Source organism: Ischnura elegans, chromosome X, assembly GCF_921293095.1.
Source record: "Ischnura elegans chromosome X, ioIscEleg1.1, whole genome shotgun sequence".
In the NCBI taxonomy this organism is placed as follows: Eukaryota; Metazoa; Arthropoda; class Insecta; order Odonata; family Coenagrionidae; genus Ischnura; species Ischnura elegans.
In genome coordinates, this window is record NC_060259.1 from 59,644,844 (window position 1) to 59,668,287 (window position 23,444).

The 23,444-nt window shown below is 39.6% G+C and overlaps 1 protein-coding gene across 1 annotated transcript in view; it reads right to left on the reverse strand.

Annotated features, from left to right (window-relative positions):
• Positions 1-23,444, reverse strand: part of LOC124170680 (excitatory amino acid transporter 1) — a 225,973-nt gene that overhangs the window by 130,428 nt on the left and 72,101 nt on the right. Inside the window, exon 2 of the mRNA XM_046549579.1 lies at positions 15,965-16,601. Within this exon, the coding sequence (XP_046405535.1) occupies positions 15,965-16,401 (437 nt within the window). The 5' untranslated portion in view covers positions 16,402-16,601. The remainder of the gene's footprint in view (positions 1-15,964; positions 16,602-23,444) is intronic.

A 23,444-nucleotide genomic window follows, 5' to 3' on the forward strand; every position in this document is an offset into this window, starting at 1 on the left:
AAGTTGTGGGACCGATCAAAAATAAGGCCTGAAAAATTTGAGACCTCTAGGTGAACCCCTGACCCTCGCTCAAATGCGATTTAGGGGGGGAGGGTCAAAATTCTAAATATTAAATATTTTATGGTCGTTCCCTATAGATTTTGCCGAGTTACTGCCCTTTTAGGACAAAACTTTCGTGCATTTTGACGTATCTGCCACCGTTTAGCCACAAAATGCCTAATTTGAGTCCGCGCCCGCGAAGAAAATATTCCAACGCCCACGCAGCGTCGCGGATACAAGAGCCGCAGGCCGATCCCATCCCCTCCCTGCTCGATTCTTCCCCTTCCACGCCTCCAATACAGCAAAATTCGTCCCGCGTGTGCTGCTACGAGGTCGTTTATCTTTGATAATATAAATCGGAAAATGGTAGAAGGTAATGAAGGAAGCGTAGTGAGACGACTTGTCCCTTATAAGGCGCCTCGTTGGAGTTAAACAAATCGATGTTACCAACTTTTAGAGAAGTGATGAAATATTTTTAGATCCGAGAACGCAGGAAAGGAGCCTACGGCCTATGAAAAGTCCTCGTGAGTGGCTATAACGGCGTGCGAACTTTGAATATGCGCTTCAATTTCGGCATTGTCCGACAGATTTAACTAAATGGATTTTGAGCGAAGGCCGCTCGCGTCCCCTCACTGCACGCCTCTCCCACCCCCCAAATGCACCAAAATTCACACCAAGTGCGTCTTTCTTCGTTACCTTAAGTAATATTTCATGTTTCAGTGTCGTCTGTGGAGGAACAATCACGAAAGAATTACTCATTTATCTGCTTTCCAATCTGTATTTCTTATGTCAGTGTCATTCCTCGTCTTTTGCTGTTGTCAACAAAGTTTTGGTGAATTTCTTCACGAATCTCTCGTCCGTATGTATGATAAAAAGAAACATTAAACTTCAAATTTGAACGTTCATCAATAGATTTTTGAAAACCCACAGCACTAAAGTCAGATTTAGCCGGAGGTACTGTGGTCTCTCTCCTATATGTCATCAGCGGGTAGTCCTTAAAGTCGATATTAAAATCCAGCAGTTAAAAAATCTCGGATTGGCCGCCAAACGCATCCTTCAACAACGCAAATTTGGTCCTTAGATTGCCCTCCCAATGTTTATTTCACAAATCTAAGTCAACTTAGTGCAATTAGCAAATAGACCTCTGTAATGGATGAAATATGATTTGATGCTTTCCCCGCGAATGATATGGGTAAACACTTATCGGGATTCAACAAAATTTATCCCTGATGATGAAGCCCTAGTCGGAGCTTGAAACGTTTGCGATAACCCGGTGGGAATCCGGAGAAAAGTTTACTCACACAGCAAGGGATGTTGTAATTATGCTTGTAGCAGAGGGATGATGCCTCCTTTTTGGGCGATATTCACTTGGTACCAATGCATTCAAATTCTTTTTAATTTTTTGTATCTAATTTTCACTCGGAGAGGAATCGAGAATCGCAGATTTTATAACTTTTGCTAATCATCTGACGAGGGATGCAAACCCCCAAAGTGGGACCCTGTTTCTTCAACTAACACCACACATTCCCCTCTAAACTTGGATTGATAAGTCCTCTTGCCTTTTTTCATCAGACAAAAGTATAGTCTTTCATTCCATCAAAATGTTGCCCTTCGATACCTCTCTTTTCTTATTCACAATAATTAGCATCTTTTTCTGTCTACGTAAGTAATTCTGGTACACTGCCTTGGATGTATCTTAAGAAGTTATGATTTTTGCGTCAGCTAAAGTTGCGGGGACGGTCATTGCTATTTCTTGGTTCTTGCATATACCTCTATCACATTTGACGGACGCATTTTCCCCGCAGAAGTTCCAGTTTGTGTTTAGTCCTGAATTTTTATTGTATGAGGAACGTAGAGATAAAAATCGGATGATATCTCTTCAGTTTAATTTTCTTTGGTTGCATTGATGAAGAAAATTGTTGATACTATTTTCCCATACAAGAATTGACGATGTCGATTCAGCACTATCCGACGATTCCCTTTTTTCCCTCAGTTGTCGAGTTTCTTTAGAACTCAATCCAGCAGCCATCATCTTCAGTTTCGTCCGCTGGTCTCTCAATATACTCCTTCATTAGGGGGAACCTTATGTTCCTTGCACCTACAGACAAATATATCGCATAATTTCAAATGTTCCTTCAAAAGTGTGTGAGTTTTGTACTTCAATAAAACCCTACTTTTGGGCTGTTCGCATTTTCCGTAAGTTTTAGTACTTCCTGTGGTACCGCTAAATCCATTTAGTCACACACATAATTGAAGGGAAGCGTAACCATAGTTCGCACACCTTTATAGCCACTCACGAGGACTTTTCATAGGCCGTAGGCTCCTTTCCTGCGTTCTCGGATCTAAAAATATTTCATCACTTCTCTAAAAGTTGGTAACATCGATTTGTTTAACTCCAACGAGGCGCCTTATAAGGGACAAGTCGTCTCACTACGCTTCCTTCATTACCTTCTACCATCTTCCGATTTATATTATCAAAGATAAACGACCTCGTAGCAGCACACGCGGGACGAATTTTGCTGTATTGGAGGCGTGGAAGGGGAAGAATCGAGCAGGGAGGGGAAGGGATCGGCCTGCGGCTCTTGTATCCGCGACGCTGCGTGGGCGTTGGAATATTTTCTTCGCGGGCGCGGACTCAAATTAGGCATTTTGTGGCTAAACGGTGGCAGATACGTCAAAATGCACGAAAGTTTTGTCCTAAAAGGGCAGTAACTCGGCAAAATCTATAGGGAACGACCATAAAATATTTAATATTTAGAATTTTGACCCTCCCCCCCTAAATCGCATTTGAGCGAGGGTCAGGGGTTCACCTAGAGGTCTCAAATTTTTCAGGCCTTATTTTTGATCGGTCCCACAACTTTTTTTCATTGGGCCAGATGGATTTGAAAAAAATCGATTTTTCCGATCCGCCCTACTGACCATGCTGCAGGGCAACTCCCTCGATAGGTCGACCATAGGTCAGCAACTGAATTACCAAAATACATTCTAATTGAAGGACTGACAAACGCGACAGTAATAGCACGCGATTCTATTCCGCATATGGGACAAACTTTAAAACATTTCGTAAAAAACTGCGCGCGCCTGATTTCATTTTTTAAACGATTTTTGGCGGGCTGCAATGAGTGACTATATTGTTTTGAAAAAATACCATTAGTTTTCATGTAATACGATTTCTCAGACACGGATATGCCATTCCCTGCTCAAAATAACGAATTATTTGTGATTGATGGCCAGCTTTTCTCGATTTCAGCTAATTGCGCAGAGTTTCTGTCTGATCAGCATTTGTATCACTACTTCCGACCCACGACAGGACGTACCTCAATGACCAGGTCCTAGTTGCATAACATGACCTTGCAAAGTCCTCCTGGCATATTCAAGGCCCACCATTGTCGGCTGGGGAAAGTGAAAGATATGATGGACGGATATATAGCCTTGGTCTGGGTCAAGCACAGTTTTCAATCACAATACACCATACATCAAAGGTGACTGGTTTGGGGTATCATCGATGTATGTAATGAGATGTAAAAAAATTCATAATTACACATAAATTTAATAATCTACGATCTAGGTTTCGACATGGCACGCCATCATTCACTGACTTATTTTTAATTGTGCGGTATTACATTTTAAGGTATATTGTTTGGATAACTATTACATATATCACCATTTTTTAAAATTAAACGATCCTGGTATCTATGAATAATTTTGATCATCATACGCACACTATAATAATATTATTGATTATTATCTACTTATGTTATTATTGTAACCTATTTCCGTTCTAATATTTAAACAAAGAAGTTGTAAAAGTTACAGCTATCCAACCTAAAAACCTTATCATCTGGTAATTTTGCAACGAAGACAGAGAATAAATAGTCATACACAAATTCATTTCAAACAATTCCGAAAAAAACAACGTTCTAAGGTTAACGGTAGGGGAGGGGAATTCAAAGGGCCGGGGTTTGGCCTCCAAAGCGAATACCTCGTTACTCCACAGTAATACATGAAAGTATTTCCCAATGGCATATTCAAAAAGTTTTCGCCTCAATAAAGAGAAATTTCATCGCAAGAAAGAGAAAGTTTGAGAAATGAAACGTGATTAATCAATCATGATTCCTCGACGAATATTTTAAAGAGAAGTAAAAAAATGATCCATGGAACGCATCGGAATTCATAAATTTTAATTTTAAATCTAACCATGGATAATTAGAAAAATAAAGAATACTGATGATTGCTAAGCAAGTAAGTTGTCAGGGATGGGAATTTTTTAGTAACCAAAATTAATTCCGGCTAAAATATTAAAGTAATATAAGCGAAATATTGCAACTGTAAAACCTATCCTGCAAACATGAATAATTCGAATCTTTCGTTAGCGAACAGTTCCATTACCCGACGAATTTATAAAATCGTCTTATTTCGCAGTCAATTTGACTTGTCACAAGTATGAACCGCTCATTAAGTAACTCTTTCATTAATCTTACAAGTAGATACAGAAGCTTTAGCCCCTACACGGATTTTTGCCAATTCTCCAGTCCTCTCAATCCTAATGAATACTGGTAGTTCAGAATAATATAATATTCAACAAAATAACAAAGATCCTTCAGATGTAATTAATAATAACTCAATTTGCTCATCTAGGCCATAATCTAACATAAATGACTCAATTCATGCAAAGCTTTGTATTCCACTACCATTTATATCAATGCAAAATTAAAATGCAATATCTACTTTTTATAGTTGGAATTTATGCAAATTATAACCCATATACATATAATTCCGATTAATAACCAAAGAACTATCAGAGTTTTAATACAATATAAAGTCGAGCATTTTTTAAGGAACAGGAGTTGAGGCAGTGAAATGTTACGCGCTTGGAAAAGCTGGGCAGATAGGCTTCATTGGGCACGGATATTTATGAGCTCATTGCCATTAAGAGACTGAATGAGAACCATAAACTGCACAGAATAAAAACACAGAGATTAAGAAATTCTATCATCTAACCAAATCTTCACTTGATAACAGAACAAATAGGGATATTTATAAATATAAACTACATGTTTTCATGATTAACTCCTTCCTGATGCTAGGGAAAACCGCAGAATATCGACACTTTTTCAAAGAAATCCTCATCAAAAGTTTAAATCACCAATCAACTTATTAAAGATCACCTTTCATTAATGCCGTAAGATAACATAACAATATGTACAAAAGTACAGCAGTCACCATTCTCAGGAAGAAAAAGAAACAACTTGCAGCTCATCTTTGCTTTTTACTAACCAATCGACGTCTCAGTTAACTGCACCAAAATTCTTCATGATAGTATACATTATGCCAAAATCGAAATAGCGAAACCACAAGCGTAGTCCGAAAACGACCCCGGGAAGGTATCATTATTACCGTTAGTAGGAATAATTTTTTTCTATCATTATTAAAGCCTCTTAAATAGATATTTTTAAATATAATTTTATACGGATGCAACTGAGCACATTCAATACAGCCTCTGCTCCCATTTCTTTCAATAAATCTAATGTAATAAATGAAGGAGAAAGTATTTGAACAGTTAACTCTTCCTTGAAATACTGCGGCCTTCAGCAGTAATTTTCTTAGGAAACAAAATTATGAAAACGCGTATAAAAGCAAATACAATAACAAGGTAAACCTTTTGGCGTGATTGGTCAGTAATTTGATGAGATCAGTAAAAAATTGGAGAAAAGGTAGAATATATTCAATTAAAAATTTTCCACGTGAAAATTAAAACTTTACACTCTTCCAGCTGAAGACATATTTTGACAGAAATAACCAGAACTAGTATTGAATTGATATCAAGATAGTTTGTCAATAAACATCTTAAATGTTGCCTTGAATTCAAGACACCAGCTTTGAATGCGTTAGGTAAAATCTCTTAGAAGGCACAAATAAGGAAATAATAGATTCTTCCGATATTTGTATGGACATTGTACCTGCTCAATCGCACGAAGTCTATTTGTCCTCAATCCCGGGCAAAAAAACGCGCCTACCGAGATTCTGCCGAGCGTAAAACGAGCCAAGTAACGGGATAGTAGGTTGGCGGGAGAAAGTGACTCTGAGGTGGCATTCGATGCGGAAGAGGTGAGTGGCTACTCTGTCGTTCACGGCAGACCACCGAGCTCCATTAATGGCTTCCCATTCCGCTGGGTGAATAGGGTGGTTTCCTATTATTTCTTTTATTGCCTAAATCGAAATGTTATCACTCCTGGAGTACCTACGTATCTCACGCTTTTAGATTTTTAAATGAAGATACCTATTTTTCGCGATTAAATGAAAAGTGAAAATTTTCAAGCGCGCGAAAACGCGACGGCTAAGTATGAATGCCGGGAAAACTCCGTGTGACGTCGTTTTAGTTCCCGCTGCCGCAAGTGAAGTGACCTTGGGGTAAGGCTCTGAGCGCTGATATGACGCAGGATGCTAGCAGGTAGCAGAGTACCGTGCTAGCTGGTAGCGCTTGGCTTAAATAAGGATTATTAATACCTTATCAAACGAAGAAAACTTTCCGACCTTAGCCAGTTTTAATAGGTGATTATTAAGACATGTTTCCCTGAGCTCTGTGCCTCATACATGCATTTTTAACCTCAAACCATGTAAAACTCCTATCTACTCGTATAGAAACTAGGTCCCTGTGACGTCACGTGGAATGGCATCGCATGGGCGCCAATCAGGCCTTTATTCAAATGAGGATAAAACTGACCCTTGCCATTCGTCTAAACCGGTATTTCTAAAACCAAATAACTTGTATATTATGAATACACTAATGGTGGGTAACGAATCGCAATCAATGCCTTTCGTTTTCTTTGATGAAGGAAACTACCCTATTCACATAAGCATCGCAAGAGGGAGGTAGTTTTGTGATCTTCATAATAGAAGTCTTTGAAGGCGGTTTTACTCGCGGATTGCGCAGGTTAGAACTGCATTAATTTCTAAAATGGCGTGGTATTGCGAGAATGCATGAACGAAATTAGAACAGGGGCTATTTTGCCGTCTCGCATCCACGCATTCTCGCATGCGCTCTAGCAATTCACCGCTTTACACGACGCAATTTTTATTGCGCCTTCGCACGTACGTCAGCTTTCGCAATTCCGTGTAGTGTGTAAAACGGCCTTTACAGTCCTGATATTGTTTCCTCATTCAACATTAGAGTAGCGTTCCGCAGTAACCGTTGGACCTGATATTCCAAAACCCATGCAATCGGTAACTAGGCGATCCTTATCCTACTGACTTTCGGTCCTGATAAATTCTCTCCCGACTAATATTAATGCATTTTCGTAATCTATTAAACATTTCACTCCTTCGGAATCATCTAATTTAACGCATAATGTCTATATAACTTGATAAATACTGAGGTTGTGGCCAATGAAATCGGTCTGTCGATTTGTTTTGTTACTGTTTCATTTTAAATTATAGTTAGTTTATTTGTTCAAATTTTATTGGCTATAAGGCACCATAAATTAGCAGTCTTGCTGTGTGCGTACCATTCTGATAAGTTTATAAGTAATTCTGTTATGAATATCACTAAACTCTATTACAATATTATTTTAGTATAAAATAAATAATTAAATATAAAATAAATGACATGAAATGATGAGGAAATTAATTTTCAACAACATTTTCAGAGAAACCCCTGCTATGTATTTCTATCGAGAGTCAATCGAAAGGAAAACTTAAGGGGAAAACCTATTTTTCTTTTTGGCTCACTAAGGGCCAATTTCTGATTAAATGAGAAAATATTGGAATCAACTCCATTTTCTACGTAAATCTCTAAAGAGCAGGTCTCGAATCCGTGATCTCCTCCAAGGCATGCGAGATTTTAACCCAATCACCATCGAGGTTGGTGCTGCAATTAATGTTGCCCATTCAAATTCAACTTCTAACTTACGAATGTCGTAGCCAAAAACATTAAAAACATTGAAATCATAAATTCGTCTCGAAAAAGCTAAATATGTACTTCTTCAAACAAAATATATCATGTCTCATTTCGCAATGTCTCGTAGCGACAATTATAGACAAAATTGATGTTTTGAAATTTAAAACATAACAATTAAGTTTTTATTTTACGATTTTTATCCGATTCATCCCATCCAATATTATTTTTCTCATTTCCAAGCATGAAGTGCATTTATGAATTTTTTAATTACTTGAACCAAATTCTAACTATTGCGTACCTCAACTTTTTTGTATCCTAATAGCGCATGCATTTGCCATGATTTATACTTTTCATTTCAACGTCTTTGCCAGTCGGCTGCTCCAAGCACCTTGCCCTAGCTTGTCTCATAAATACGCATAGCAATTCCGCCACCATTTACGCCATATTTTTCTTATATAACCATTTCAATTGAATGAGACAAAGCCAAATGCAAGGCATATCCTTTGAATCATAAAGATATATGGGCGATAATAGGATGCTGGAAGCAGACTCTGAAAATGCACCAAAGGTTAGAAACGGAATACGTTGAGAAATATACCACGTTACGTAAGATAAATTCAAATGAAAGCTTTTGGACAATACAGCATCATTGGAATTCCAATCCAACCAAGCAAAAACAATATGACAGTAAAAACGGTGACGAGTAGCGTTTAAAAATAAAATACATATATAACAACTAACTTTGCGTCCAACATGGACTCCTTCAAGCGAACTCTCAGGAAGACGACACACCATGAGTGCTCATAAAGGAAACATAATTAATATAAGACACAGTACACCCTAAGACTATCCACTTAATAGAAGACCAATGACCTTGCTATTAGAATGGGTACAGTGGGAGCAAACAACCTTAATAGAGAAAAAAACCTCCCAGATCGGAAAGGCTAGAGGGAAAGGCGTGGGATCAGAATGGTCTAACAAGGGAAATAAATTTGCCTTTGCGGTGATTATTTTCTATCACTATTATATCTATTATCCAGATATAAAAGTGAATGACCATAATGCATCCGCACGCTTGCCGCGTCGCCGTACTCGCCGCCGCTGCCGGCCAGAACCGGAGTGGACCGCACGGTCGAAAAAACGATTTAAAATTCGAGGTTGGAAGTTGCTGCAAGATTTTACTCTAGATACAAAATGAAGGAACTTCATAGAATGACGTGGTACCGGTCACTTGGCGGAAGTCGGCGGCAGTATCTACTTTTTCTCTACGTTTATGTAAAAAAAGACTGAAAACAGGCTCCGGCATTTTGTTATATGTCTATGGTTATTGATAAAAAAATCTTTGAAAATTATTTGAAAAAGAAATCTTTGAAACTTTGAAAATGAAAGAAAAAACTGCTTATTTAGATAGTACAACAGTTTTGTCGATAAAACTATTGATGAAAGCACTGCACGAGGATAAATTTGGCAATTGTCAGACAAAATCGAGGGTGGTCGTTTTTCGCTGAATTTTTTCAACTTTGGCCTCACATATATTGCTAACGTGAAATCACAGGAAATAAACAATCCTCAAAGTTATGCACAATTTATTTGAGAATATGTATGCGAAGTTTCAACTTCCTAGCTCAAAAAAATCGTTTTTGAGGTTTTGGCCAGCTTCGCCCACTGTGCTACTGGTGTGTGAGGAAGCATCGGTGTCGCCAGCCCTAAAGATGCCGGAAAATTCTTTCAACACAACGCCGATGTCCATCAAGGAGTTTTGAATCCCGTGGAAAACTGGAGAAGAATAAATCGCTAACCCCACGGGTGGCAAATCCATTGAACTCGTGTCTGAAAGGGCTCAGGAAGCAATAATTTATGGCTGGAATGCCGATATGACATAGGAACTATGCCTACGGGGTGAGCTATTCTAATTACCTACAGTCGACTATATTAACTTTGGCCCAGAGACCTAGATGTGGTAGAACTGTACCATGATGTACTGGTAAATGAAATGAATAATTCCACTTTTTTATACTTTAACGAGATAACCAGCTTCAATACACTATCATTTTTAGCCGGATGACACAGTGCATCGAAAGCGGCTGTCTCAATTGATTATTTAAAAAAGTAGAAAATTCAATCACCAGAAGATCAGAAACTTTACAGTTAATTTTACTTCACAGTTTTCTTCACCTTCAAGTCAGCCTCTTTCGTTGTGATCCACCGCGCATTTAAATGTGTTTACAAAAGTCGCCACTCGTGTCGCTGACGGACAAAATGATCCGAGTTTCACGGGTAAATAGGGTATTTTGAGGGGCGCTTACCGAAATTTATATACATAAGGATGTGATCTATCAAATTTATAACTTTCCAATGCTAAATCATTATATGCCATCTATTGAAAAAACAGGATCGCATTGTACCTATTATTTTTTTTTTTCACCGCGGACATTTTTAAAGAACGATTAAAAATCTACCGAAGTGACAATAGAAAGCAGCCTACAGTGGAATGGAATCGGATCTCCTCAAGCGATTGCGATGTAGGTATAACTGTGCAAAAATATCTGAGATATGTACTCAAAAGGATATTTAACGAGTGACTTTGAGAAGAACATTATCATTACTATACCCAAAAAAGAGCAGAGAAAAGCGAATATTTTAGCACCATAAGTCTGTGCTGAAGATACTGAGTAGAATCTCTACAGGAGAATAGGATTGGGTAGAATAGCGAAAAGCAGTCATAGACTTGTTACATCAAGATTTGACGTGACGCACACTTTCCTTTAAATCGCAATAGCATGGCAGCGCATCGGTTGCTTCGCACCCGTCCTTGACAACCCCGGAGAGGTTTCCTTGGGCAGCGAGCGCGGGGGAGTGGGACGAATAAATAAGGCGGCTTGCTCTGTGAATTGCAAGCACGCGATGTGACGCAACGAGTGAACCGCCGTACAGGGGAACCACTGTGACTCGAGCGAATTGAAATCAGTGACAGCGCGCCGACGATATCGCATCTCCTTCAGCCTCATGGAATAAGAGATGGGATGCTTCAGATGACGGGAGAAGGGCGTGTTTCGCGTGGATAAAACCTCATTCAGCATTGCCGATTCGGGAGGCGATCGGGACCTCAGGCCACAAGGAATGTGCCACATGAACACAGGGTGGATTAAAATTGTGCCACGAAATTTTACCCTGAGTAGCTGATTCCAGTATGAACCAAAATTACTGATGACGTTTCGGTAATGGTAAACGTTGATATGGGAGCCAATACCTGAAGATCGGATTCGATTTTGCAATAAGAGGCCTGCGAAATAATAGGGCCCCAGGAACAAATGATATTCCAGCAGAGCCTATCCAGGGGAGAAGTCTTTAACTCAACTGTGCAAATCTATCTGTGAAGTGTACTCAACGAGAGTTTTATCGAGTGACTTCGAGAAGAACATCATCATTCTTATACCCAGTAAAGAGTAGAGGAGTGCGAAGATTTTAGGACCATTAGCCTGACGACACATGCGTTGAAGATACTGACAAGAATCACCAAGAGGAGAATAGAAAGAAGAGCAGAAGAATCCCAAGATGAGGACCAATTCGGAGTTAGGGAAAGAAAGGGCAAAAGAAAAGCAATTTTTGCTCTTCCACTGCTCACGGAGAAGGGAATGGAGAAGAACAAATCGACTTTCACAGCATTTTCCGTCTTGGAAAAGCCCTTTAACCACGTGAAATGGAACTCAATGCTTAAAATTATGAAATAAATCTGAGTATTCTACTCTTAACGAACAAGTGTGCACAATATTTACAAAAACCAGGTAGCTACAATGAAATCTCGATCCAATAGTGAAGAAACAAGAATAAGGAAAGGATAAAAGATAAGGGAGAGTACTGTCCTTCATAATTTTTAATGTTTGCATCGAGAAAGAAATCAATGAAATTGAAGAGGTGTCCATACACACGAAGAAAGAGTCAGTATACAGCGATTTTCCAACGACCTAACTGTAATAGTGGAGACAGAGACGAAGACTAATGTATTTGGAAATGGCAGTGGCATGATGTCATCTGAAAATCAACAATAAGAAGATTAAGGTCTTGGTTTGCAGCAAAAGAGAGGAGGCTATGACAACAATTAAACTAGGAAAACGACAAGCGTGAAGAGGTGAAAGAGACTCATTACCGAGAAAGCCGAATAACCAACGATGGACGTAGCAATAAAAAAATTGTCATTAGAGTACAACGGGCGATGAGAAAAATTCTGCAAAGCGTAGAATCTTCTTATAAGTGAGATTACAAGCATAGATGTATGGAAACAATTAATCAGACGCTACTTATGGAGCATGTTTCTCTATAGGAACGAGGCCTGGACGATGAGAGCTACAAAGAAGTCAAGAGTGGAAGCATTCGAAATCTGATGCTATCGAATAATGATGAAGAAAAAATGTAGCAACCGAGTAAGCAATGAGGAAGTGGTTAGAAGAGTGGGAGAGACGAGAAACCTCAAAGAGAAGTCGGGACAATTTAGCAGGCCACAACGTTAGGCATGATGCCCTGACGAAAGCAATCGTCGAAGGACGGGTGAACGGGGATAAGGTCAAGGGACGGCCTCTAATGAGTTAAGGACAGGTTATGAAGGATGTAAAAGAGAAGAAAAACGTCACTGAAAAGGCTGGCATGTAGGAGGGTGGAATGGAGAGCTGCATCAAACCAATCTTACGATTGTTGACGCATGATGATGATGAATATTTTAACAATGCATGAAAGAAAGTGCAATTAAGTGCATTTTATTCGTTTGGCCCATGTGAAATCTCTTGCTCTTCACACCCAAAAATATAAGTATAAAGGTGAAATTGATTCTCAAATCAACCACTAATTGTCCTAACACTACCCCGTGCGTCACATTTCGTTACTGCCAATAGTTCGCATTATTTCCGTTCACACTTTTTGGCACCAGTAGAGCATTAGAAAGGGAACAGGGTGCAAGGGAGAAAGGGAACAAGTGAATGAGTGCATACTACGTGGATTGGAAAACGGCCTTAGAGATTCGCAAAACTTTAGAACTAATAATGGCGAAAGAGTCCATTATAAATACATGAGCGGATTCTACGGAAATAGGAGGTATGCTCCCTGGGGTAGGTAGTGATTAGAAAATTAGAAAAGGAAGGCCACACATCAGATCTACATCTACATAATAATCCGCAAGCCACCTAAAAGGCGTGTGGCAGGGGGTGTTAGGACACCAGCCGTTTACAGCTAAAAAAAATGAAGGGCTCTAACGAAGTTGGGACTAGCGTTTATTAAAGTGATTTATGGTTCGAGGGAAAAACGAATTCCCATATCTATCCGTTCGGCAAAACATCCCTCTAAATTTATCGCTTCCATCGGACCTGGAAATATAGTGTGGCTCTAATATTATGTTCTCTGTGTCGCTCTTACAGATATCCATTCTCAATTGTACGAGCAATCTAAGCATAGCGCGCAGCCTCCGAATCTCCAGCGGCTCCCAGCCTAATTCGCTTAACATCTGAGTGACGCTGTCTATACGCCGGTAGCAGTTTTTGACGAAACGTGGAGCCTTCCTTTGTATTTTATTCAGTTCGCGGATTAAGTCTTTCAGCACCGGATCCCATGCGCTCGCTGCATATTCAAGGCGCGGTCGGACGAGTGCGAAATAGCACCTTTCTTTTACTTTCTCATCCGAAAATCTTCCCACAATACTCTTGACGAATCCTAATTTCTTCAGGGCTATGCCGCAAATATTCTTTATATGTGTTCCCCACGTGACGTTCGAGATTATCGTAACTCCCAGGTACATTAATTCATCTGTTGCCTTTATTTTTAAACCATCGTGCTGATGTGCAGACGTGCAGATGCAGAATAAGGATAGGAAAATATAGTAGAAAAATTCCAGTAATTCTCTTTCCTTGAGTCATCTCTTCTTCACAAAGTCGTCGTAATTGGCATTCATTTCATAGTACTCCTCCCTAAGAGGTATTTGCGATACGGTGCCTGAGAAAAAATACAGATTCGGAATCAGACTGATGATGTCACGAATAGGACGAAGATCTATTGTCCATGTTTTAAACAAATTGGTAATTTATTTAGACTTAGTATCAGATCTGTGCTCCGCCAACAGCGAAGTCTAATCTACGATTCAGAGCCGATGCCGGAACCGCTCAAAACAAAATTGTATGTCCACCAAAACTTACTTAGTGTCACAGTGCTTACTTAATTTTTCATATAATGCTAGAACGAAGGTTTCTTTTTAGGCTTCAGGTGAGGAACGGTAAAGGTACTGATCAACAAGCTAGGCCGTGGAAGAGGACCTTTACGCGGAATATATCGCGAGAAAAATGCAGAGATATTTTCGTATTCATTCCTTTTTATTTCCTGTTCCTTTCGTGAACAACACAATTTTTTTTGCTTTCAGTGAACGATTCCCGCTTCAGAGATTACCAGTGTAGACGCTGGAAAGCCAGAAAAACTACCTTCTTACTCAACATCTAACGGATTTTTTGGTCGGCGCATATGTCCACTTGGTCATAAAATTTAATTGTCTTCTTCGGAATGAATACGGTGAATGATCAATCGGCTCTAATAAGTTCTTAGTAAAACAATTTACTATCCCATAAGACTGAGATAGTAAAAACATAACATTTGAGCTTTGCCGTTGCATATTTCAGTCTTCTAATTTTAACTGTGCTAAATTCGGTCAAATATAAAAAATGACGTAAGAATTTCAAACAGATGCCTAGGAAACGTCTATGATTGAATTTGGCCCAGTAAAAAAATATGGCAATTAAGCTTTTTAATCGCAAATTTCATTTTTTTTCCAATTACGCTAAATTTGAGCGGATATTTAACAATTTATAATGACTAAAAAAAGATAGGCAGTTTGAGATACACGATGAACATTCAATATTCATTTGCTATGGAAGAAGAGTTGTCAACCTTTTGTGACGAAAGAGCCAAAAGCTACACAAACAGCTGCGTAGCAACATTTCTACAGTACTTTTTGACTAGCGGCAATGTATTTATTATAGTGATGCTTGTTCCTCTCTCCTCCCTACATTCATGCTCTTTGCCCTGTAATAGTTTTGAATGTTTTGAGGCTTGAAAAAAGTATAATATAATAAATAAATAATATAAAAAATAATATTATATAATCTTGCATGTCTTCATTTATCGATTTGATGCATTCATATTCAATAATAGCCATGAAAAAGATCTAAAAAATAGATCGAAACATTCGAATATTATTCTTAAACCTATACTCCGAGACGTTAATTTATGTAAACAAAATTGAGGTCAATAAAATGAAAAAAGAAATCAATGAATTTGATTATTTTTTGCACGTGGAATTGGAAGGCCGAAATTTTATATCGAAAGAGCCACGTGCAGCTCGCGAGCCGTAAGTTGCCGACCTCTGCTATAGTATAGAGAAAACGAGCGTGATGCGCCCGCTCCCAGCGGGCTTCCCCCGCTCTTTTCAATGCAGGTCCACAGAGGGATGGGTACGTTTCTAATTTTAAAATGTAGAAAAAAGGCAGGGTCTTATGTACAAATTTAATTGGAATGTTCATGTACAAATTGAGGTCAGAGGATCTCTTTAAACATAACATTGGAAGTAATTACACTATTCTCTGTTAAACGCACATGATGACTATACTTACGCATCAACAGGAGACTTGAATGTGGAATCAGCCGCAATTTGATAAAAGTTATTTAAAGAATGCGAGATATTGTTGCAAATGAACAAATGTATCAGTTTGTGCGCCGTTAACGTCAGGAATATTTACAGGGTTTTTTTTAATTACTTAAAAACCAATTTTAGGGAACAATAGCAATATTTAGGAAGTAAGATATGCCGTCGCATGTTCTCTGATAAATTCTCTGCATTTTGGTACCTCATTTGTAGAGTTTGATTGCGTATAAGTTGAGAAAAGGGTATCGATACGGTAGGAATAATATTAAAGATTATTAGAAATTTCTTTCCACAATGGTCCGGTTCTTAGTTTATGGCTAGTTCTCTTCACACATGGTCCCGTTCAAAGGGCTTACCTGACTAAGTCCATGAGCGTGTCCATGGTGGTGACATTTCTGCTGGTCCCTTGCGCTGCGATCGAGCTGGAGTCACCGCGGCCCGGATGGATGGAGATGACCAGGATAATGCCTTGAATGATCGCCATCACTGTGGTCACTAAGTAGTACGTCACCGCCCGGATACCAATCTTTCCGGACAGTTTGAGGTCCAGGGAGCCGATGGCGGATATCAATGAGGACATGATCAGGGGCAAGATGAGCGACTTGAGCATACGCAGAAACAGCTCTCCCACATACTGCACATACATCACTTCGCGTGGCTTCCATGCTCCCTGGCGCACTTTCCGCAACACCACACCGAGGGCCACACCCGCGAATACGCCCAGGATGGTGCAAAAAGTTAGCGCATTTTCCTTGAGGAATTTTTTCACACGTTCCCTACCGGGCCTAGCCATGTTGGATGCTGTCTGTTCGGAGCTTACGGGCTCGAGGGAAGCCGTCCTAGCAGGACTGTGGAATGTCTACGTCGAGGAGGACACAAGTTCCTCCCTTGCCTTACTTCCTCCACTAACACCTCACACACCGAATCCTGAGTCGTACCACCACTGCCTCTATCTCATGCAGACACCTTCGATCCTTCTCACACAGATGGCACCTGCAAGGAAAAGAAGAGACATATAAGTAACATACGATAAACCTGATTCGGAGACATTAACTTGGTCCATCTACCATGAATGAAAGATGCATTGCAGGTTCCTCTCAAGCTTTATCAACGAAACGACGCGTTTCGATGTGGTTAAATTATTGGTCATCACATTAGAGGAAAACGGGTACAAGAGTAAGGAAATGGCGCTCGAAAGAAACTAACGAAATATTAGACCATGTGGGATATCACCAGTTTATATCACATATCTTGGCGGAATGGCTGATTCACTCGCATATCAACGCACAGTCCAAACTACTCTCGAAAGAGCCATCGGATTTTCTAAGCTGAGCGACGGTCACTTTATGTTTGCGTAGAAAATCCTCGCCCCATATAAGCGGCATTCGACGCGAAAGGGTTAATGAAACTCAGGCATAGCCGCGAATCTTCAGCTCGACTCGCTTCAAATGCCTCAAATATTCCCATACCCAGGCAACAACATCAACTTTTGTGCGAGAAATGGAATATGGAACATCACTGAGCCCTATCATAGTCAAGGTTTACCAGAAAAAGAATCGATTTTACCCAAGTTCAACAAAATTGAATCGTTGCACTATGTTCCAAACAGGTGGAAGATTAGTACACGAAATTTAGGCGTGAATACTCACTACCACTCACATGCAATAAGCGCAATTCTCTCGAGGCCCAAATTCGAAATCCTGTTACTCAATATTTACGAGGAAGACAAGAAAATCAAAGAAAAATACCGTCATAAACATTCGAATATCCCATTAAGCACTCTTAGCAAGAAGATTTCTAAATTCTAGAGGCAACTTGATTGATCACAGTTCTCCCGGAGTAAACAACTTCCCGTTTTTTGAGAACTTTAGAAGGAAACGCGTCATCATAATTCGTTGCAGATGGAAAAATCGATTTCATCCAGGTGCGGAACTAATCAAAGACTGCAGACTGATTCTGACAAGCCATCGTCCAAGCCATTTTACGAATAACCGGTCGTGGGGAAATTCAATCTTAATCTGAGATTCATTAGCACTCAGGAGTGTGGTGGAGATTCGTGATCGGCGGGCCGTCATTGCCATAATTAAAGAAGAATGATTCCCTACATATATTTTTCTACCACATTACACTCTCTCAACATCGCGTTGATCATCTCTACCGATCTACACACTGACCCTTACGCCATCTCAGCGGGGAGTGATAAAAGCCAGACGTAAACACGTGAAAGAATACATCTTTTCAAAACTTATGGTAGGGTAGTATTTTCATGGTGGTAAATTTTATTGCGACCTATTACTGTAAACACGCATTTTTAATTTTGTTTGAATATAATTTTATAGAACATACTTCCTTATATTCGATAATGACGCATTGATGTAATTGCACTGAAGTTGGAACAGATTTCGTTTAAGATTATAACTATTTAGAAATTACGACGCAATACCAATAAGTAATTATGAATCGAGAATATGTGATGAATGAGATCGAAAATCCTCACCAGTTTTGGAGAACTTCACGTAACTTATGACGTTTTTGCTTTTAAGGTTGTCTGATTTTTAAGAATGATCAAGTGCTTTCCAGGCGATTCGATTGATTGAAATGCGCTCGGGTCATCTACCGGGTGAGTTCCATTGCATCAATGTAGCAACTCACGTAACCCGGTGGAAGGCCCGAGAGAAATTGTATTAGTGGAGCAACTCACCCGGTGGAAGACACAAGAGAAATTGTATTAATGGATCAACTTGCCCAATTCCAGCCTAGACCCGAGAGCAATTTTATTAATGGAGCGACTCACCCAGTTGAAGACCCAAGAGCAATTGTATTAGTGGAGCAACTCACCCGTTGGATGACACGAGAGAGAGAAATTGTATTAATGGATCAACTTGCCCAACCCAGTGAAAGACCCGAGAGCAATTTTATTAATGGAGCGACTCACCCAGTTGAAGACGCGAGAGAAATTGTATTAGTGGAGCAACTCAACCGGTGGAAGACACGAGATAAATTGTATTAATGGATCAACCTGCCCAACCCAGTGGAATACCCGGGAGTAATTTTATTATTGGAGCGACTCACCCAGTTTAAAACCCGAGAACAATTGTATTTAAGAAGAAAATCACTGGCGAAAGAAAATAAAACAATAGTATTGATGGAGCAAATCATCAAGTGGAAGACTTGAGAAAATTTCATTCAGCCAAGTAATTATTTGACTGCATTCAAAAACCTTGACGCAGATGTTAACCTTCTAAACGAATGTTTGTTGCCCTCCCATTCCCCTACCCTTTCAGCATTGGTAGATCAGGATTCCCCCATCCCTAACTGACCCCACCCTTCCTTTCGCCTCCACCTACTCCGTTCCCCCTCCCCACCTCTTTGTCTCCCACCTCCCCTACCTACTTTTAATTTGGGTATTTAAGGAGTTCCGGTATATGCATTGGGAACCACCTGATGATGACGCTAAGACGTTGTAACCCGGGTTGTGTTCTAGTTTTTATTTATGTGGTTTAGCAAAAGTTTCCTCACCCAATAAAGTTTGTGATGGAATACCACAAAGTTTCCCACGATCGTATTTTATTCTTTTGATCATAATTCCAGTCACTTTGTAGTAAATAGCAGCTCACTAGTCAACTTTATTTCGAGAAAGTATCTTTATCTAAGTCCACTGAAGCGCGAAAGAGTGTCACTAAATAAATCGCTTTCTTCTTCCAGATGAGTGCTTAAATTCGAAGGGTCAAAAACCTTGCCCAGAATAAAAAAATCTCTTTTTATGCGCATGAAACCAGGAGCTGGAGGAGTGTGCCGGAGATAAAAATGAAAGGATAAGATAAGAGAAAAGGAAGTCTAAAGAAGAATTTAAGAGAGCCATAAGGATCTCTGTCAGAACGATAATATTCGAATTTTTAGGACACACAGTAAGGTATACCGATATCCCATTTAACTTCCAGAGCACAAACACTTCTATTAACTCATTCCACAAACCTAGCTTCGGAAATTACAACAAATTTTCTTTCTGTTTTAAGTTTAAAATTAAAATTTTCTTTCCGCAAAAATCTGTTTTAAGAAAATTCTGCCAATGAACCGCACTTGATTTACATTATTTATTCCTATGACATGCCCCATGCTTTATCAAGAAGAAGATACAGATTACAAAATACATTTAAACATGCCAAATCCATGGTCATTATTGTTTAAACAAAAATAACTACTTCAATGTTCATTGAAATAAAATGTGGGTTGCATACAATAATCCAATCCAAATACATACATTCATACGAAACAATGATTTTAACTTCGCGATTTTACAACTGCATATTTGCGCGAATCATTTCGGTTACCCACTCGGACTGGTATGCCAAGGAGCCGATACAATCACTTGAGCCTAGACCCCGTCCAAGATATTTCATGCCCTCCAGATCCCTTCGCTTCAAGTGGCACACCTTTTTTTCCAAATTTACGTCCATGTAAGACGAACCTGATCCCAGGACGACCAGGATAGGAAAAGTAATATTTTGTAGTGCAATACGGAAAAAACTACGTTTTTTATTCATATTCTTGAGACGATGGAGTAAACACGCGCGATTGCTGACGAAATTTCATGAGACCCTGAGAACAGCAACCTTTCACCCATAATTTCACCGAAATTACGCTGCTTAAAATATCTCCAAAGCAGTTGGGGAACCAACAAAAGGCTGATAAATGCCCGTAAATAACTCATGGTGATCTTAAGTATTGAAACACGCCCACCGTCCATTAAAATGTGTTTATTTGCTGAAAAACAGCATAAGAAGAAAATAAAAACATTTAAAAATATGTATCTAGCATTTCTTAACAAAAGTAACTAGGGTATTCCAACGTCTTTCCTTTCGATCATAAAATGAACCCACAATTTCTAGGTATTCAATGAGGCAAAATACATCTTACAATTAGATTCGCGCAACTACGCTACGCAGTACGAAAATGTTGACCGAAAGGCAATGATAGAAAGTTTAGGAACTCAAGCAGTGCCCCACGATTGTAACCTACAATGGAGTGTATACAACACGAATAATAAAAACGAGGATCCTCAAGTAGGCCTCTTAATGTGTCCTCACCCACCGCGCATTTAAATGGGTTTGCAAAAGCCGCCAATCGCATCGCTGACGCACAAAGTAATCCGAGGTTCACAGGGAAATAAGGTATAATTAGGGGGTTTAACCAAAAATTACATATATGATGATGTGATGCATCAAATTCTTAACTTTTCAGCGCTATTTCTCGCAATTAAAAGAATTATACTGATAAAGATTGGACAAAAGCGTATCGCATTGCTCTCGTTACCGCGCCGCGGACTATTTGAAAACCGATTAAAATATTCCCGAAGTGGCAGCAGAAATCAGCCTTCCATGGGATGGAATTAGGCCTCTACTGTGCAATCCCTTGATATACGCTTTTGCGACGAGTGGAATCCTGGGAGAGACCATCTTTAGCCATAGAATTCCACGGAACGCTTCTGTTTCTAATATATCCAGGACATTAAACGCACCAAGTGGCTCCAAGGATGCCTCCTTTGATCAATGTTTTCCTCTGGATTAGGTCGTATTCTGCGCTCCACGAAGTGGAAGGTCACTCCTTATCACCATAATAAATCACCGTTAATACGCCTTATATTGCCCTCGATGTTAGTTTTCCTTGTGCTCACCAAGGCGTCATACATGACAGTATTTAGTCATCGGCAAGTTTCATGACCTAACTTCCACCATAATCAAGAAACTGCGTCCGCCGTTTTGCGCAAAAACTAGTTCTTAGAAATAATTATCTCGTGACGCCATTGAAGATGGCTAATCATAAGTTTGAAATTTGGACTGGACTTCGCTTTGTTTTTGGAACACAAAATACAATACCGAAGGTGTCCAATTAGAAAATTTAAGGACTCTTGAAAATAAAATAAGCCTTTATTAAGGGAGGGTAGCTTAGACCCCAAATGCGGTGCCCACAACCGATAAATTCAATGCTCGAAGAAATCCAGATAGCACTTTTTCCACAAGTACAAGTATGGTACTACGCGTTTGAACAGCTAGGTCATCATTAAATACACACATCCATGAAAGGTCTGAGAGCCGTATGTATAGGGTGGAGAAATACTGTGCAGCGGAATTGCAACCATGGAAAGCTGATGCAGTAAAAACCAAAATTACCACTGATATTTAAGTAGAAAACACACCATTTTTACACGATAGAAACTTTGAGCCAAGTGCTCCAATTAACCGCGAGCTTTCCCTGTTGCCGGATACTCTGGACACCTCATGACTTCGAATGCTTTGCCTCCTGGAGATTGCGATGTATCCAAGACATAGACCACAGGGCAAATTCACGGACAAGCGGTGAGTATGGATTATAGTTTCTGTAGTTTAAAAATTGTTTTCGACCCAAGTCTCATAAGTAATTTTTGTTCCCACTGGCATCAGCTATTAGAAAATTTCGTCACACAATTTTTCTCCAACCTGTGTACCACTCAGAGGAGGATGTGGGGGCGAAGGAGTAATTAGGATGGGGTGAAGTAGTTATTGCAAGGACGGATGCTTGGGAAATGGAATGGCGAGGATTGGGGAGCGACAGGGAAACCTTCTATCATTCAACAAGGTAAATCTTCCTCTCTGCATAATTTCCAGTCTATCTATTCCAGTCATTCACTGATGTAAATAATTTCCATAGCCACGGTCATAATTACTTCAGTTTGTTTCATGACGAGTAAAACATACCCATTGTTTGATTTCTATCAAAAAACCAAAGTAAAAATTCAACTGGTAAACAGCTAGCTCTACCATGCTCCTTTAATATAATTTAAAAGGATATCCCTTCATTTTCAATGATTAATTTAAAAATAGGATTATGATGAATTAAAATTCTTGACGAATATGAGACTACTTATACTTTTCTAACAAGATTAAAGAGGAAAGATGGGTTAACAATGCAATCGAAGCTTACTCCTGGACTATAATACCCTATAAATTTATTTATAAAGTATAATGGATGCCAAAAGTTTCATTCCTTATTTTCAGGTTTTCATTGATACATGAACGAATTTTGGTATGCTAGATTCCTAAGTGGTTGTTCTTTAACCACTATCATGAAATATTATTGAAATTACGTTTATAAACGGGGTTTCAAAAGGGTTGTCCTTGTTCCATATCTTTACTTCAAAACTCGAAAAAACACAAGAATATCAGCCCCCAAGTTGCATAAAGATTGTTGCATAAATTTATACAACAACGTATGAGGGCTCAGGGGAGCCCTTCGAGGATACAACGCACCGGGGCCGGGAACTAAGCCAGTGGCTTATACGCCCGATCATCCGGGGAGGGGGAGGAGTTGAAGGGAAAAGGAAAGAGGCGCCGCCGCGATAGGAGCCCGTCGATACCTCTGGGAAAAGAAAGGTGCGGAAGGGACGGGAGAGGGAAAAACACCTCAACGCTATAGAAGCGAAGAAGGCCCTACTATTATACAGCCATTTATACAGTCTTCTTCTGAGTCATATTTGGCCATGATCGTGTTATACGCTACAAATAGAAATGACTGCTCTGATATTTTAGCCAACTCATCCCAAGGGAGATGTCATTTTAGCCTCTATTTGCATATGCAAAGCGGGAGCAAGGGGTATATTGCACATCTAGAGTTTGTTCTGAGCGATTATGCACGCAGGGGCTTCACTGAGTGCAGACGCACATTTCAAGTAAGCAATAGTCACAAAAACGGGGGATCGAACAAGGAAGATTTCTACCCCTGTGAGCGACAACACCATTATGCATAAACTTACAGCATGGAAATAAACAGCGGGGTCTCTGTGGGCTTCAGACATAATTA